Source organism: Eschrichtius robustus, chromosome 1 (assembly GCF_028021215.1).
Source record: "Eschrichtius robustus isolate mEscRob2 chromosome 1, mEscRob2.pri, whole genome shotgun sequence".
Taxonomy (NCBI): Eukaryota; Metazoa; Chordata; class Mammalia; order Artiodactyla; family Eschrichtiidae; genus Eschrichtius; species Eschrichtius robustus.
The window spans coordinates 47,531,925-47,550,085 of NC_090824.1; the positions used below are offsets into that span (position 1 = coordinate 47,531,925).

General features: G+C 37.4%; 1 protein-coding gene across 1 annotated transcript in view; it reads left to right on the forward strand.

Moving 5' to 3' along the window:
* FERMT2 (FERM domain containing kindlin 2) overlaps positions 1-18,161 on the forward strand; it is a 73,300-nt gene that overhangs the window by 11,511 nt on the left and 43,628 nt on the right. The window contains exon 3 of the mRNA XM_068545408.1: positions 11,976-12,209. Within this exon, the coding sequence (XP_068401509.1) occupies positions 11,976-12,209 (234 nt within the window). The remainder of the gene's footprint in view (positions 1-11,975; positions 12,210-18,161) is intronic.

Consider the following 18,161-nt stretch of genomic DNA (forward strand, 5'->3'; position numbering starts at 1 on the left):
AGATTGCTTTGAGTTGACAGTCTGGTTGTGAAGTGCCAAATAAGTGGTACAGGAAGGTGGTGGAGATTTAGAAGCATGAACAGAAACTGGCTTTATTTAAAGAGGGCCAGGGTGAAAAGTTAGGAAGAAAGGCATTCTGGATTGAGGATTGCAGTGTTTATGGTGTTCTGGAGACTAGCTTAGAGAAGTAGAAGATAATAATTATAGAGAGGAAAGTTATAGTTAAGTAAGTGAGGAAATGATATTCTGTTCTTTTATTCCTTCACTCACCCACTTAATGTTTTAAATGAGAACCTGCTGAATGCTAGATACCATACTATGAATGGGAGAGACAAGAAGTGAACAAAATTAGCTTATTCCTTACACTCATTCAACTTGTAGTCTTAGGGGCCAAGACAGTCTTTAAATAAGTAATTGCTATAATGTGATGAGTGTTAGGATAATTGAAATAGTTATGAGAGTATGTACTGGGGAACCTGACCTAGTCAATGGGGAAGGGTTTCTGGAGGAAATTACTTTTAAAACGAGGTTTGATGGTAGAGTAGGAATTAGCCAGAAGAGTGACAGAGGATCTTAGCATGGGGGCATGGGATAAAAGAACAACAGGTTGGGAGAAGATGAGAAGTCCCAGCATGAGAGCATGGGAACAAGGGAAGGCTGCCATTTGAGGAACTGAAAGAAGTCTAATGATGATGGAGGAATGGTCCTGGGGAACCCGTGACTTGACAGGCTTAAGAAATAAGCAAGTGCTTAAAGTGCATTGTAAACCAGGTTTAAAAGACTTAGTGTTGTACTAAGAGCTGTGAGATACCAATAATAGATTTTAAATTGGAAGAGACATTAGATCTTTACAAATTAGGAGTTCATCATGTACATATGTGTCAGTAACATAAGATACAAGCAGTAATAAGCCTCTTGGATTCCAAGAAATATTTTTTCAGTAGTCTGCACTCCAGTCCTATATTAGAATTTGTTTCTGAGATAAATTTTAAATGTCAAAGCCAATAAAATATTCTTAAGTTACTTCTTTTTTGAACTATAGAATAGCTAGTGCCTTTGACCAACTTTAAAAGACAAATCCAGTTATTACTTCTGTGAGTCAAATACTAACTGATAAATTCAGCCTTGATGTTAACTCTCTTAGAATTTGTTACATGTTGACATTGCATGGACTCTGAGTCCAGTCTTCTAGGAACTAAGTCAAGTTGAACCAAATTAGTAGTAAGCCTTTGGATTGGATAGAAAGTTACCCACCCTCTGGAAATGAATAATTGACATGACTTCTATTTGTGCGCACTCTGTAATTGCATGCATGTATGTCGTCTGGTAAAGCTTCTCAACTACTTTGAGTTAGTGTATTTTGTAATAGGAAATAATTGATATTGAAATTGATAAACATTATTTTGGGTTTGTGAGTAACTTCAGAAGGCCATTTGTAAACTTAGTTGATTTTGTTTTGTTTTGATGAGTGAATTCCTAATTTTCAATCAAGTTAGCTATGTCAAAGAAACATCAGTCACTTTTTAATCAGGAGTTTAGTTTCTAAATGTTTTTGAAAACTGGGTGATGCATCTGCTTTAGTCAGTCATTGAAGTCTTAATGTAAACCAATAATTTTCTTAAGCTAAAATTGAATGGGGTACTTTAATTGAAATATTTTGGCAATTTGAATGATATGTAAACTTTGAAGCAGTTTACTGCTTATGCTAACAGATGAAAAACATTTTTTTTAAGAAAAGGACATATCAGATTTTTGGAAACCATCAGTATTTTGCACAGTTTCAGTATGCACATGTTTCAGTTATCATGGTTTAGTTAACACCAGTTATCCAACAACATGGTTCACATTTTAGTTACCACCATACTTTGAGTAATTGCATAAAGTACCAACTTTGCTTCTCGCTCTTCAGTCTACAATTCACTGTGTCAATAACATGTGTATCATGATCAGTGACCAGTTATATCACGTATTTCAGTCTGTCCATGATTGGTTACTGTATATTTGTGTTCATGCATAGACAGCATATGTAGTTGTGTTGCTTCTTTTTCTCCCACTGATAAACTCATGAGATTTTTTTTTTAAACGGATAACTGAAAGAGGGAATTGGCCAACGAAGATAAATGTGCATCAGAAAAACCCAAAAAGTGGTGATGCCAGAACTGAAATTTGAATCAAGCATAAATGGAGTTATAGAAGAAACAGCTCACCACGGGAATGTGGGTGCTGTCGCCATTTGAGAGACTCTAGATATACAGCCAGAGGAATTTAGTGAAGGCAAACTTATCGACATAAATGAGATAAGTGGTATGACAAAAAAGACAAAGATGTCTCAGAGGAAGTGACACCAGCAAAAAACTGCATACTAAAGGAACTCTCGGAGATATATCATGGCATTGAAAGTACACAGGATAAAATGTTGGAAATTGATCCAAACCTAGAAAGGAGTATGATAATTTGCCAGGGCATAGACAAGTGGTATTTAAACTATTCTTGGGGACTTCCCTGGTGGTCCAGTGGGTAAGACTCCACGCTCCCAATGCAGGGGGCCCGGGTTCGATCCCTGGTCGGGGAACTAGATCCCACATGCATGCCTCAACTAAGAGTCCACATGCCGCAACTAAGAAGTCTGCATGCTGCAACTAAAGATCCCTCATGCAGCAAGACCTGGTGCAGCAAAAATAAATAAATAAATGAATAAAACTACTCTTGGTAAGTTTTTACAAAGAAGTGTAACACTTCTCAATATTTCTAATGTTTTAAATTACAGTACAGTAAATACCAGTTTTATTTTTTCATTTGCCTGTATACACTTAAGAGTTTACACGTTGCCTGCATATTACAAATATTTATTGGTTTAATTCCATGTGCCAGGCCTTGGGCTCTGCCTTTTTAAAAATTTATTTATTTTACTTATTTATTTTCGGCTGTGTTGGGTCTTCATTGCTGCACGCGGGCTTTTTCTCTAGTTGCGGCGAGCGGGGGCTACTCTTCCTTGCGGTGCACGTGTTTCTCATTGCAGTGGCTTCTCTTGTTGCAGAGCATGGGCTCTAGGCACACGTGGGCTTCAGTAGTTGTGGCATGAGGGCTCAGTAGTTGTGGCACACGAGCTCTAGAGTGCAGGCTCAGTAGTTGTGGTGCACGGCTTAGTTGCTCTGCAGCATGTGGGATCTTCCTGGACCAGGGATCGAACCCGTGTCTCCTGCATTGGCAGGTGGATTCTTAACCACTGCACCACCAGCAAAGTCCCTGGGCTCTGCCTTTGAGAGGTACAAGATAAATAAGATCAAAGACCCTTAATCGAGTGGAAGAAGGTAGGTATATAAAATCAATTATAATGAAGTGTGGTATATTATTCAGAGTGCTAAGATGTACGTAACTGCTTTAACAGGAGGGTCAGTGAAGGCTTGGAGATGGTAATATTTGGTTTTTGTGTAGGATTTTGTCAGCCTGATGGGGGGGAAGAGAAAGGTATCCAATCAAGGATGCACAAAACATCAAGTTGTTTCACAAACTGGGCCAGAGCATGAGCTGTACCTGGGGATAGTCAAGCAGTGTGGGGCACAGATGGTTAAGATTTGTGCAACCTGCGAAGAGGTGATAAAACACTTCAGCAACAGAAGGACCTGTAAAGTTATGTAGAGAAGTAAAATGATCAAATTTGCATTTTAAAAGATAACTCAGATAGTTTTGTAAAAAATGGGATTATAGTAGTTCAGACAAGAGATGCTGAGGACTTAAACTAAGGCAGTGTAATAAAAAGAAAGGAAGGGACAAATTTAACAGCTGTTTGAGAGGTAAATTCCATAGTACTTGGATAGAAAGAAAAACTGAGGAAGAAACTAGACCTTGGAGAGAGATATTCAATTTTAAAGATTTAAAGATTAGGTTAATATAATTTCTATTTGTATGATCTTGGTGTAGTCTCCCTTAATTTGTTGAATGGATGGGGTGAGTGGGGGACAGTTACTGAATTACGGAATATTTACATGCTTCATTGCTAGTGTTTCCTGTTTTCACTTTATTGATTAACAAAAGTATGTCAGCTGAGTTAGCTCTGGGACTTCTTTTAAAGCAGTCTGTTTCTGCTTTTCATAGCTGTGGAAAATCAGGAATATACTTCTTTCTAGTGTACTAATAATCCTATTATAGTAACTTTGATTCGGTCATAGATAGCGTTGTAGTAATGTAGTATAGAATACACTGCTGAGAATCTGTTGGGGATTATTCCTCTAGAATGAAGCGTAGTCTGGAAGAGAGGGTTACTCTTCTAGAATAAGATTAAAAATAATTGAGGAATTTACTTCTGGTCTCTGTGGAACAGTCTTAAGGAAGAGAGGAATGACTTGGAAGTTATTTCAATTATTTTTAGATGATAGAGTATTCATTTTATAATATAATTCTAGTTTCTAATGTAAAATCAAGAGTGGTTAATTACATTATTTTTCTAAATTGCATCTTTGCAGTTGATATGTTTGTGTTCTTCACTTATTTTGAACTCAGTTTAATTTTACATAGTACTATACGCATTCTTCAAATAGTAAAACAGCTACTAACCATAACCTTTTTGAGTTTTATTGTCTGTAGCTGCCATTGTTAAATCAGTTAAAGACATGCATAATATAAATATTCCTTCACACTTGGTGTTTTGAGAGTGAACTGATGAGTGACTTTGTAGTGTTGGCCGGTTCTAGGCAGGACCTCCTGAAACCAGCCCTCACTTGAATCACGGTTTCCATGGTCTAGTCCTTAATTATCTGGTGTAATCCTTATCTTTCTTAGGATATATCTTGAATTGACTAGCTTCTTGGTGTATGGTGGGGACTGGGGTCCATTATATATAAATAAATTGACATTCCAAAGTATGGATAGTATTGGAACAGAGAAATGGAGTGGTTTGAGTGACTATTTCCCCGTAGCTCTTTGAGACCCTAATGAAATAGCAGTCTTACAGGAAATAGGTATTTAGGAGTGAGGAAGAGGACAGATTGGACATCTGTAGGGAGGTAAAGAAATTATTAAGTAAAGTGGAAATACCAGGTCTCTGTGTGCCTGGGAGACAGAGTTTGTTTACCTTGGGCAGAGCTGAGTGAACATAAATTTAGTCTTTGAGCCCATTTTTTCATGCTGACTCTTCAGTTGAGATATCAGTTAGATACCTATTAGAACAGGATTCTGATCTTCCTGCCACTGTCTGTGTCCCTCACTTGGACTGTAAGTGACTCTTTGATGGGAATTCTTACATAACTAATTATATATTCCCATGGCCTAGCTTAGTGTCTGGCATATGGTAGGTCCTTGGAAAAATGTTTGTTGATTCATTTATTGGTTGTGTACCTGAAGAGCAGCACTTCGTCCATTTTGCCTATTTCCTTTTTTGAAGGTCTGAGTGATTAAACACAAGAACAAGAGAGCAGTATCCTCAACTGCCTCACCTCTGAAATTAAAAGGAGTTTGGGAGGAGAGAGACCTAAAAGAGTGAGAGTGAGGAGTTCTTAAGAACAGAAGATTATGTGATCGAAAAGTGAAATTAATATTTAATGTCCTTTACATTTCAATAAACATTAGGGATAACATTATAGAGATAAGTTTTTAAACTTACTTAAGCATTAATTTTACTTGTAGGCCTTGTCTTTACACATTATTGGCAATAACATTTCATTAGAAACATTAGAATAGTTGTATGTTTCAGGAATTAGAGAGGAAAGCAGAAGGGTAAAGCTCTTCTGTTTTTAGGAGCTTTAGTAGAGGAAAGAACCCTTGGCCTAAGACAACAAATTGTAGCTGGGAAAGAGGAAGGAGGCCAGTTAATTCCTGGAGTTTATGGAAGGATGACGAGGGAGTAGCCAGGTGCCCTACTTCAGCAGGAAGCCCTTGTCTCCCTCACAACTTACCAGCAACATTGTCTTTCTTCCTCTCCATCCAACCCACAGTCTGCAGGTGCCACTTAGCAGTTTTCCTTACATCTCTAGTTGAACATCAACCATATATTCTGCAAAAGCCTTATGATATCAGTTTAGTGTAATATTGCTAGTAGTATACTTTGGGCTATTTTAGATTTGAGTAACAGTCTGATTTGGAACCTATTTATAATGTTTCTTTGTGGCAAATCTAAATTCTAAGACTTAAAAGAACTTTTGGAACATAATCATTTCATATAGTAGGGATTGTCTTGAGCAAAAGAAGATGTGAGAAAGAAGAGGAAGTCGATAGGGTTTGATTCCCCATGTCCAGCGGAATCTGTGCCATACTTTTAGTTAGTGTAGACACGTTTTAATTCTGAAGTTGAAGAAGATAAGACAGATTTTTTTAAACATACAACTAAATTAATAAATCTTATTATAATTTTTCTTGTTGGTTTAAGAATAATTTCTTCGTTGGGATTAATGTTTTCTTGAAGTAATGAAGGATCTTTAAAATTTTCAATATGAGGATTCATTCATATATCAAATGTGTGCCAGTCACCTGTGCAATGTGCTAGAAATACAGTGGTGATCAAAATAGGCATTGTCCTTGTCTTCTCAGAGTTTGGTAGGGAAGAAAGATACCTCCCCATCCCATGAACAACAAACAAAATGAATGCAAATTTTGATAAGTGATATTACAGTGTACTGAAATAGAGAATAAAGGAGGGACATAGGACATTGGAGGTCTCATCTTAGATAGGGTAGTTAAGAAAGGCCTCTCTGAGAACATGGAATTTAAACTAAAGTTTGAAAGACAAGAGGGAATTAGGCATTCAAAGAGTGGAATGGCATGTGCAAAGCCACTGAGGCAAGAAAGAGCTTATTTACTTGACAGTTCTCAGAGTAGAAAGAAGGCAGGTGTGGCTGAAGCAGAGGAGGAATAGCGCAGGATAAACATGGAGGAGTAGGTGCGTTACACTGTGTGGCACTGTGTAGACTCAAAGGCATTTGGATTTCATTCTCAGTGTAGTTGGAAGCTGTTAAAAGATTTTCAGCAGGGGAATGACATGAAAGCGTTAAATAGATCATTTTGGGTGTTGTGTGGAAAGTGCTGGACGGAATCAAGGAGACCAGTTAGGAGGCTGTTGGAGTAGTCGGTGTAAGAGATGATGGTTACCTGAAAGACAGGATGGTGCCAGTGCAGACTGAAGTGGAGATTTTGGGAAGTGGAACTGACTTGATGAATGTGTGGACTACAGGGAGGAGAAGAATTCATTACTTTTAGATTTCTGGCATGAGACTTCCCTGGTGGTGCAGTGGCTAAGACTCCGTGCTCCCAATGCAGGGGGCCCCGGTTCGATCCCTGGTCAGGGAACTAGATCCCGCGTGCTGCAACTAAGACCCGGTGCAGCCAAATAAATAAATAAACTAGATTTCTGGCATGAGCAACTTGGGTTGACAGTTAGGGCTATTTAATAACAGTAGGGCTAGGAGAAAATTGGGTTAAGTTTTGCACATATTAAGTTTGAGATGCCTGTGAGACATCCAGGTGGAGATGTGGGATAGTCAGTAGGATGTATAAATTGGTGCTCTAAGCAGAAGGTTGGGCTAGAAATAAAAATTAGGAAGGTAAGTGTATAGATACCATGTAAAGCCATGAGAATGGATGAGATACCTAGGAGTCAGAGTGGGAAGTGCATGGTCTCTAGAAGGTGGGAAGGGCAGCAGAGCATAGGTAGCAGGATTGGTTTCAGATAAACAGGAGAGACGCTCCTCTCATCATAACACAAAGGCAGGAGACCCGTACAGGTACAGATGCAAGAAGGTTTGTACATTTGGTTGGCACTTAGGTGAAATAGTTCCAATCTGATGGCTTCTCTGTTTTCTAAAGTAGAATCCGTGGTTGTCTACTGAGAAGGAGGATACTCAGGCAGTGAGGAGGGATGACAAGTTTGAAATACAGTGGTGGATAGAAGAAACATGGTAGGATTGCCTGGTGCTGTCTTGGATCCTGTTGGCCATAAATTTATAATAGTTGTTTCAATCTACCTGGTTTGAAATGAAGGAGCTATTGCATTAAGATATACAGCTTTACACACACACACACACACACACACACACACACACACACACACCTTGTGTAGTTAAGTATTTTTGATGTGCAGTTGGCGCTTATGTTTGCCTTGGTTAATGATTCTCAGTTGGTATATCATCTTTCTCAGGATTTTGATCAGAGTGTAAAATTGTTTTTGCTACTTCTGAATAGAATAAATAGATTCTTATGATATCTGTAGTGGAGCCAATTGTGGGACTTGATGTGTAGCTATTGTTAGTTTCAAAATAAGATACATAGTGTGATACAAAGCCAGAACCAAAGAAAGATTTTCTAGTAAGTGGGAAAATATTGTCTTGCATATTTAAGAGAGCTCAATCAAGTCTCTAAAGAGTTTTGAAATGACACTGTGACACAATGACTCTCTGTGGAGGGGCAGTCAAAGGAAAGAATGATAATTGGAAATGTGCTTTAAGCTTTATAGGATCATCACTATTTAAATAATGCTGAAATAGGTTTCGTTCTTAAAAACAAGACTGAAAATACTTCTTGGATTTGCCACCCCCTTTCCGTTCATCTGCCATCTATGATTCTGCTCCCCACTATAACAAAATAATCAGGAAAAGTTGTCTGTATTCCTTATTTCTCCTTCCTTGCTGCCCAACCATTGTAATTCAAACTTTCATCCTGTCCACTCCCATGTTAACTTCTTGCACGGCCTCTGAATTTCACTCATGCACACCCCTGCCCCTGCATTCTTCAGAATTATCTGATGATTTTGAAATAAAAAATCACTCCCCTGCTTAAAATCAATTTCTAGACCCACACCCAGAGTGGTTTGGGCTGAGTCCAGGCATTACTCTATTTGAAAAGTTGCTCAGATAATTCTAATGCCAAACAAGCTGAAAAACACTGCTCTAGTGGCTTCTCTCACACACATAATAAAAGCTGAACAGCTTTATAATATACAAGGCTTCTGCCGAGCTCTCTGATGCTTCACCTCCTCAATTCTAGTCATATTGGCCTTCTTCAAAGATGCTGGAACTTTGTTCTTCTCATCACTGTATCTCTAGCACTAGAATAGTGCCTTCTGGCACATAGTAAATGTTCAGCAGATATTTGTGGAATTAATGAATATTTTATAGATGCTGTTTGTTCTTGTTCTGTAGTAGTGATTATCTTATAATTAATGCTGATTAGGTTGCTGGTATTTTGAGTCTTCAAGAATGCTACCAAAAATTACACTATTTGAACATATGTCACAGGCTCCCGTAGTCCAACCATTCCATCTTCTAGCAGTAACTACTTCTTTTGCTGTCAGAATGCCTGCTTTTCTCTGTTTTTGTCTCTTGGCATGTGCCCTATCGACACTTCAGATCTTTTCTGGTGTCCTGTTTCTGCTTTTATTTGGGGTAATTTTTCTTTCCTATATTGTTACTTATCTACTATTTTCTGTGGGTAAAAAAGACTGATTTTACCAGTGTTGCCAGTCAGTAAAAGATTTTCTCTCTTTCTGTGGGTAAACAAACTATTCATAGGTTTCTAGTACACAGTCTTTGGATTATATGTCCTTCTTGTCAATGTTTATTCTTATTGGATGCAGGGGTGCCGTTCCTTTGGTGTAAAAAACCAAGGTGGAATTGATGGGGAGGGTTAAATTTTTAAAGGGGAAGATCACGGGAAGTACCTGTTTCTGAAGGTCAGTGTTTGAAGCCTAAATGATGCAAAGTTGAGATTTTATTGCATCTGGGCCTACAAAGTCTTTCTGTAAAAGTCCATGTAGTAAATATTTCAGCCTTGGTGAGTTAACTGCTTGAGTGTAGGGAGGCCAGCCCATGCGTGGCAGCTGGGGAAATGCTGGGAATTTAATGGCCCTAGGAGCAACCCTCAACCAAGGAATTGGATAGATACCCCAGCTTTCTCTTTCCTTAGGGGGATAATTCTAAGTCATGTTCTGTGTGATTCCTCGGAGGGTATCTCACAGGACTGAACTCCAGTTATCCACAGAAGTTAATGAATCCTTAATAGACTTTTCTCCCTCTGTTTCACTTTTCCTAATCCCCTCAGGCATGCTTCCTGGGGTCCCCCCCAACCCCAAATAAGCTACTTGTGCCAAAGTTCTTATTTCAGGATTGTCTTTTGATTTAAGTCAAAGGAAACCCAAATGACTTAAGTCAGTATTTACAAAACTATTATTATTATTCGCGGTGTACAGCTTTTTCCTCTCTTCTCCCCCACACTGGGAATATATGTTGTAGCTTCCTTAATGGTTGATATTGGCAGCGGAAGTGAATGGACTGAGATATGGGGAAGAAAGTATTAGATACCTACCTACAATTAATTCAGTTCAGCTCAGCCTTGCCCTGCTTGGTTACTATCATTCTTTACAAATTATCTTTTTCTGCCTTGGGTTCTTTATTCCTGAAGAAAAAAGTAAACCATCTGTAACGTGTGTGACATTTACCGCATAGTATATGAAAAGGTCCCAACCATGGTTGTCTTCTTGTGAGCTAGATCAGATTTGCTGTTTCTAAAATTTAGTTGATAAATTCTGTGCTGGAAGATAATTTAAGATGCAGGGTACTATATACATTGTGTAACAACTAAGTAAGTAGTTGTAAAATATGTATTTCTGCAGCCAAACTTCAAATAACATAATTGACTGGGCTTTCCCGAAACAAATATTGAAATTTCCAAATGGCAATATAATCACAAGTAATTACAGTTCTCCCATTAAAGTACTTACTAATTAAAATATTTCTTTTACTGTCTGGGGGAATTGAAAGTCTTTTTCCCACCTGTGATGTGTTTCTTCCATAATGAGGAGAAGTTAATTATATCAAGTAAATTTCACCATTATAGAAAGTGTTTCTAGGCTCATAATCAATGTGGTAGTTTGATTTTTTACTCTGAAGCTTTCTGGTAGACAGGTGCTAAAAAAACATTACAGGTTAGTGTATACTTTTAAATTTATCTTCTTAAAATTGACCAGTTCTTTTAAAAACTGTATTAAAATGAACTTTGTATCAGAATCATGATAATATTTTTCATTTTTATTTTCTTCCCCTGGAAAGCATTGTTTGGCTAATACTGTTTTTTTTTTTTTTTAATATCCTGTCCCCCTTTTTTGGTTCTTAGTTTATCATATAATTGATCCAAAAAGGCTTTACTTTTATTGCTACTTTAAGAACTAGTTAAAGTTGGCTTTTATTTGCAAGTTTATTGTTATGATCTGCTGTATCCGGGGGTAGCCAAATCTTGTGTAAATTATACTCTTTATTTGGTATAAATTTATTTTCATTTAATTTAATTGCATAAGGATGTTAAAGAGTATAACAGATATTAATGTTTTCTCTTGTACCGAAATATATTGGGGAAGAAAAGTTGGACAGTGTGACTTATAAGTTACTTTTCTTGGAATGTATTTGGGTGTGTGGTTGGGAATGTAGTTTTTTTGTTTTTGTTTTCTCTTAATAAGTTATTAAGTGTTACTCGTGGATGTTTTGTTTTCCAGTCTCTTCTCTACCTAGGATATTGGGTTTTGTTCACTTTGGTTCCATCTTACTTTTCACCACTCATTAACCTCAGCATGCCTCTGCAGCCTCATATACCTCAGCCTTCTCACCTATTTTATCATCAGAATATTGTCCATCCCTCGAGGCTGGGCTCAGAATCCACCAGCTCCACCTCATCATTAACCCTTCTGATTCTAGTCCCCAGGGTTCCCTTTGTTCTCGGAATGCCTACAGAGAGTACTTACTCTCCTCGTCATTGGTGCGTCCACCTTAAGCATTACTAGTTACCCTGTGTATTCTGCCGCAGTTCCCTTCTGTACTAGCTTTCAAGGGCAGAATGTTTTCTCAGCTATTTAGTATTTTTTTGTACCTATCACAAAACAGGCACTTAGTATTTAATTAGTTGATCATATTAAATACCCAGTTAATTTAGTTTTCTGCTTATGATTTCTCTCAAGGTAATCTTGCTGATTTTTAGAAGTGTTTTGTTTGTTTGTTTAATAGATGTAAAAAAAGATTGGTCTGACCATGCTCTGTGGTGGGAAAAGAAGAGAACTTGGCTCCTCAAGACACATTGGACCTTGGATAAGTATGGCGTTCAGGCAGATGCTAAGCTTCAGTTCACCCCCCAGCACAAGCTGCTCCGCCTGCAACTTCCCAACATGAAGTATGTGAAGGTGAAAGTGAATTTCTCTGACAGAGTCTTCAAAGCTGTTTCTGACATCTGTAAGACTTTTAGTAAGTATTAGATAAATTCATGAAATTATGAGTTGCATGATATGTATATGACTGATGACTGACATTGAGTTTATCTCAAGGAGTAGGGATTGGGGTAAGCTATCTGTGTTTGTGTATTTGTGAAATTATTACTTTATTCTTTAAAGTTTTTATATTACTTTAAGGTAAAGAAATGTTGAGTTAAGGTAGAACAGGAGGTGTCTAGTATTTCCTTATTAGAAATATATATTATTATTTAATACCTCATTCTGATGACTTTATTTTTATGGGAAGGAAAAGAGAACAGGCAATTATCTTCAGAGTGATGTAGCTTTTGTAGTATTTCCTTCAACGTAAGTCAATATTTGATTTTAGTGATTCAGGCAGATTGTGTTCCTTCATTGAAGGCCTGACACAGCTCCTAAGGAAATGACCATGAGTGATATCGTCCTTAACCAGTCTACAATTTGAACACTCTTGTAGCAGTTCTGTTTATATTTTCTGAAATGAGATGTAGATTACTTTTGGCTGACCCAGTTCTGTCATATGACAGGAAATATTCAACCATCAGAGAAAATGTGAACCATTGTCATTATCATTAGTACATAATTCCATTGTACCATAGATTTGGGGAGATACAGGACATTACTGTTTTGTTCTAATGACTCAAATTACAAGGTTCTTTTATGTTTAATGGAATTTCTAAGACACAAATTAAAATACAGAAAAATACAAAGAATTATGTAACATTTACCTGAATCCTATTATCTAGAATTAGTAGCTGATATTTTATCATTTTGCTAAACTATTTTTTAAGTCAAAATAATATAGGTAAATTTCTTGATTAATATTCTCCTCTAATCTCCCTTCACAAAGCAACTACCGTCATAAGGTTAGTATGTATCTTTCCAGTACTTTTGAAAATATGTAAACATACATACATGTATCCACATCTATGAGTGTATATATCCAAAAACAAAATGTTACTGCAGTTGCTGTGCAGGCATCTTCTTAATGCCATTTTGCACGAGTGTGGAGGAATTTCTCTTTTGTGTTTGTGTAGAAGTAGAAAGTAGAATTGCTGTGTTTTAAGTGTACACGTAATTCATTTCAGATACCGTCAAATTGCTCTCCCAAGTGGTTATACCAGTTTACATTCCAACCGTCAATGTGTGAAAACCCATTGCCTCCAGTTGTCACTAACACTTGAATGTTGTCAGTTTTTAGTGTTTGCTTCTCTGAGTGAAAAAATACAGTATTTCATTTTAGTTTATAAAGATAACTATGTTTTTATGTCTTTACTGGCCATTTCAGTTTCTTTTTTGAATTGCCTGTTTATATCATTTATCAGTTTTTTTAATAAACTTTTTTTTACAGCAGTTTTAGGTTCACGGCGAAATTAAGCAGAAAGTACAGAGTGTTCCCATTTACCCTCATTCCCACACATAAAACCTCCCCACTATCAAGACCTCACACCAGACTGGGACATTTGTTGTAATGATAAACCTTCATTGATACATCATTATCATCCAGACTACATGGTTTACATTAGCGTTTACTCTTGGTGTTGTACAGTCTACGGCTTTGGACAAATGTATAATGACATATCCATCATTATAATATCATACAGAATGGTTTCACTGCCCTGAAAATCTGTACTCTGCCTTTTCATCCCTCCCCTACCAACCCCTGGCAATTGTTAATCTGTTTACTGTCTCCATAGTTTTGCCTTTTACAGAATGTCATACAGTTGGAATCATACAATATGTAGCTTTTCAGATTGGTGTCTTTTGCTTAGTAATGTACACTTAAGTTTCCTTCATGTCTTTTCATAGCTTGGTAACTCATTTTTTTAAGCGCTGAATAATATCCCATTGTCTGGATGTGCCATAGTTTATTTTCCACACCTACTGACAGTTATCTTAGTTATTTCCAAGTTTTGCAATTATAAATAAAGCTGCTGTAAACATTCATGTACAGGTTTTTTTTTGTGAACATGTGTTTTTTACTCCTTTGGGTAAATGCTAAGGAGTATGATTGTTGGATCATATGGTAAGAATATGCTTAGTTTTGTAGGAAACCGCTAAATTGTCTTCCAAAGTAGCTATACCATTTTGCATTCACATTCAGCAGTGAATGAGAATTCCTGTTGCTTTTGAATTCTCACCAGCATTTGGTGTTGTCAGTGTTCTGGATTGTGGCCATTCTTATAGATGTATAGTGGTATATCATTGTTTTAATTTTGCATTTCCGTGATGACATATGATGTGGAACATCTTTTCATATGCTCATTTGCCATCTGTACATCTTCTTTGGTGAGGTATCTGTTAAAGTCTGTGGCCTATTTTTCAGTCAAGTTTTTTGGTTTTTTACTGTTGAGTTTTAATAGTTCTTTGTATATTTTGGGTAACAGTCCTTTATCAGATATGTCTTGCAAATATTTTATCCCAGTCAGTGGCTTATCTTTTCATTATCTTTGGCAGTTTCTTTCACAGAGCAGAAATTTTTAATTTTTATAAAGTCTGGCTTATCAGTTATTTCTTTCATGGATCATGCCTTTGTTATCATATCTAAAAAGTCATCACCAAACCCAAGGTCATCTAGATTTTTTTCTGTGTTATCTTTTAAGGCTTTTACAGTTTACATTTAGGTCTGTGATCCATTTTGAGTTCATTTTTGTGAAGGGTGTGTGGTCTGGGTCTAGATTCATTTTTTTTTGCATGTGGATGTCCAGTTGTTATAGCACTGTTTATTGAAAAATTATCTTTTCTCCATTGTGTTGCTTTTGCTGCTTTGTCAAAGACCAGTTGACTATATTTATGTAGGTCTCTTGCTGGGCTCTATATTCTTTTCCATTGATCTGTTTGCTATTCTTTTGCCAATGCCACCTTGTCTTGATTACTGTAGCTTTTTACAATAAGAATTGAAGTCAGGTAGCATCAATCCTCCATATTTGCTCTTCTCCTTCAATATTGTGTTGGGTATCCTGGGTCTTTTGCCTTTCCATATAAACTTTAGAATTAGTTTGTCAGTATCCATAAAATAACTTGCTGAGATTTTGATTGGGATTGCATTGAATCTATAGATCAAGCTGAGAAGAACTGACATCTTGACAGATCAAGTCTTCCTGACCATGAACATGGAATATCTCTCCCCTTATTTCTTTCTTTGATTTCTTTCATCACAGTTTTGTAGTTCTCCTTATATAGATCCTGTGCATATTTTGTCATATTTATATCTAAGTATTTTATTTTTTGGTGCTAATGTAAATAGTATTGTGTTTTACATGTCAAATTCCACATGCTCACTGCTGGAAAGCAATTTACTTTTGTATATTAACCTTGTGTCCTTTACCTTGCTATAATTGTTTATTTGTTTCAGGAGTTTTTGTCAGTTCTTTTAGATTTTCTGTAGAGATGATCATGTTATCTGTGAACAAAGACAGATTTCTTCCTTCCCAATCGATACACCTTTTATTTCCTTTTCTTGTCTTATTGCATAAGCTAGGGCTTCCAGTACAATATTGAAAAGCAGTGATATGAGAGGACATCCTTGCCTTGTTCCTGATTTTAGTGGGAAAGCTTCTAGTTTCTCATCATTACGTACATTGTTAGCTGAAGGTTTTTTGTAGATACTCTTTATCAAGTTGAGGAAGTGTTCCCCAACCACGGATTGAACTCAGACTGAAGCAGTGAAAGTGTTGAATCCTAACCACTAGACCACCAGGGAGATCATACAAGCCACACAGCACAGCCAAAAAAAAAAGTTGAGGAAGTGTTCCCCTCTATTTTAGTTTACTGTGTTTTATCACGAATAAGTGTTGGATTTTGTCATGCTTTTTTTTTTTTTTTAACATCTATTGATATGGTCATGTGATTTTTCCTCTTCTGCCTTTTTTTTTTTTTTAAATAATTAATTAATTTATTTATTTATGGCTGTATTGGGTCTTCGTTTCTGTGCGAGGGCTTTCTCTAGTTGCGGCAAGCGGGGGGCACTCTTCATCGCGCTGCGCGGGCCTCTCACTGTCGCGGCCTCTCTTGTTGCAGAGCACAGGCTCCAGACGCGCAGGCTCAGCAGTTGTGGCTCACGGGCCCAGTTGCCCCGCGGCATGTGGGATCTTCCCAGACCAGGGCTCGAATCCGTGTGCCCTGCATTGGCAGGCAGACTCTCAACCACTGCGCCACCAGGGAAGCCCCCTCTTCTGCCTTTTGATGTGATGGGTTATACTGATTTGGGGATGTTGAACCAGCCTTGCATACTTGGCATAAATCCCACTTGGTCATGGTGTATAATTTTATTTATACATTGTTGGATTCGATTTGCTAATAGTTTATTAAAGATTTTTGCATTTATGTTCATTAGAGATATTGGTCTATAGTTTTCTTTTCTTGCAATGTCTTTGTTTGATTTTAGTATTAGAGTAATGCTGGCTTCATAGAATGAATTAGGAAGTATTTCCTCTGCTTCTATCTTCTGAAAGAGATTATAGAGAATTAGTTTAATTTCTTCCTCAAATGTCAAGAAAAGAGCTCCTTGACATGGGTTTTGGCAATGACTTTTTGGATATAACACCTAAAGCACAAGCAAAAATAAACAAGTAGAATTACATCAAACAAAAAAATTTATGCATGGCCAAAGAAATGACCAACAAAATGAAAAACAGCCTGTGGAATGGGAAAAATTATTTGCAATCCATATATCTGATGAGTTAATACCCAAAATATATGAAGAGCTCATATAGCTTAATAGCAAAAAAAACCCCAAATAATCCAATTTTAAAAATGGGCAGGGCTTCCCTGGTGGTGCAGTGGTTGGGAGTCTGCCTGCCGGTGCGGGGGACGTGGGTTTGGGCCCTGGTCTGGGGGGATCCCGCATGCCGCGGAGCAGCTGGGCCCGTGGGCCACAGCTGCTGGGCCTGAGCGTCTGGAGCCTCTGCTCCGCAACAGGAGAGGCTGCGATGGTGGGAGGCCCGCGCGCCGTGGTGGGGGGTGGCCCCCGCTCGCCGCAGCTGGAGGGGGCCCTCGCACAGAGGCGGAGACCCAACACAGCCAAAAATAAACATAATAAATAAATAATAAATAAAAAATTTTTTTAAAAAAAGGGCAAAGGACCTGAATGGACATTTTTCCAAACAAGTTATACACATGGTCAACAGGTACATGGAAATGTGCTCAACATCACTAATCATTAGGGAGATACAAATTGAAACCACAATGAGATATATCTCACACTTGTTAGAATGGTTATCAAAAAGACAAGTGATAAATGCTGGCAAGGATGTAGAGAAAAGGGAACCCTTGTGCACTGTTGGTGGGATTGTAAATTGATGTAGCCACTATGGAAAACTGTATGGAGGTTGCTCAAAAAACTAAAAGTAGAACTACCATATGATCCAGCAGTTCTACTTCTGGGAATATATCCAAAAGAAATGAAAGCACTGTGTCGAAGAGATAGCTGCACCCCCATGTTTATAGCAGCGTTATTTATAATAGCCAAGACATGGAAACAACCTAAGGGGAGGAATTGCATTAAGGTAGTCAAAAGGTACAAACTTCCAGTTACAAGATAAGTAAGTACTGGGGATGTGGTATATAGCACGATGACTAGAGTTAACACTACTGTATGGTTTATTTGGAAGTTGTTAAGAGACTAGATCATAAGAGTTCTTAACATAAGGAAAATAAACTTTTTTGGGGTATCTGTATGAGATAATGGATGTTAACTAAACTTACTGTGGTAATACTATGTAAGTCAAGTCATTATGCTGTGCACCTTAAACTTACACAGTGTTGTTATGTCAGTTATACCTCAGTAAAACTAGAAAAAATGTTTGGTAGAATTCACCAGTGAACTTGTCTGGCCCTAGTGCTTTCTGTTTTGGAAGGTTATTAATTATTGATTCAATTTCTTTAATAGGTATAGACTCATTCAGATTGTCTGTTTCTTGTGTGAGTTTTGGCAGACTGCTGTCTA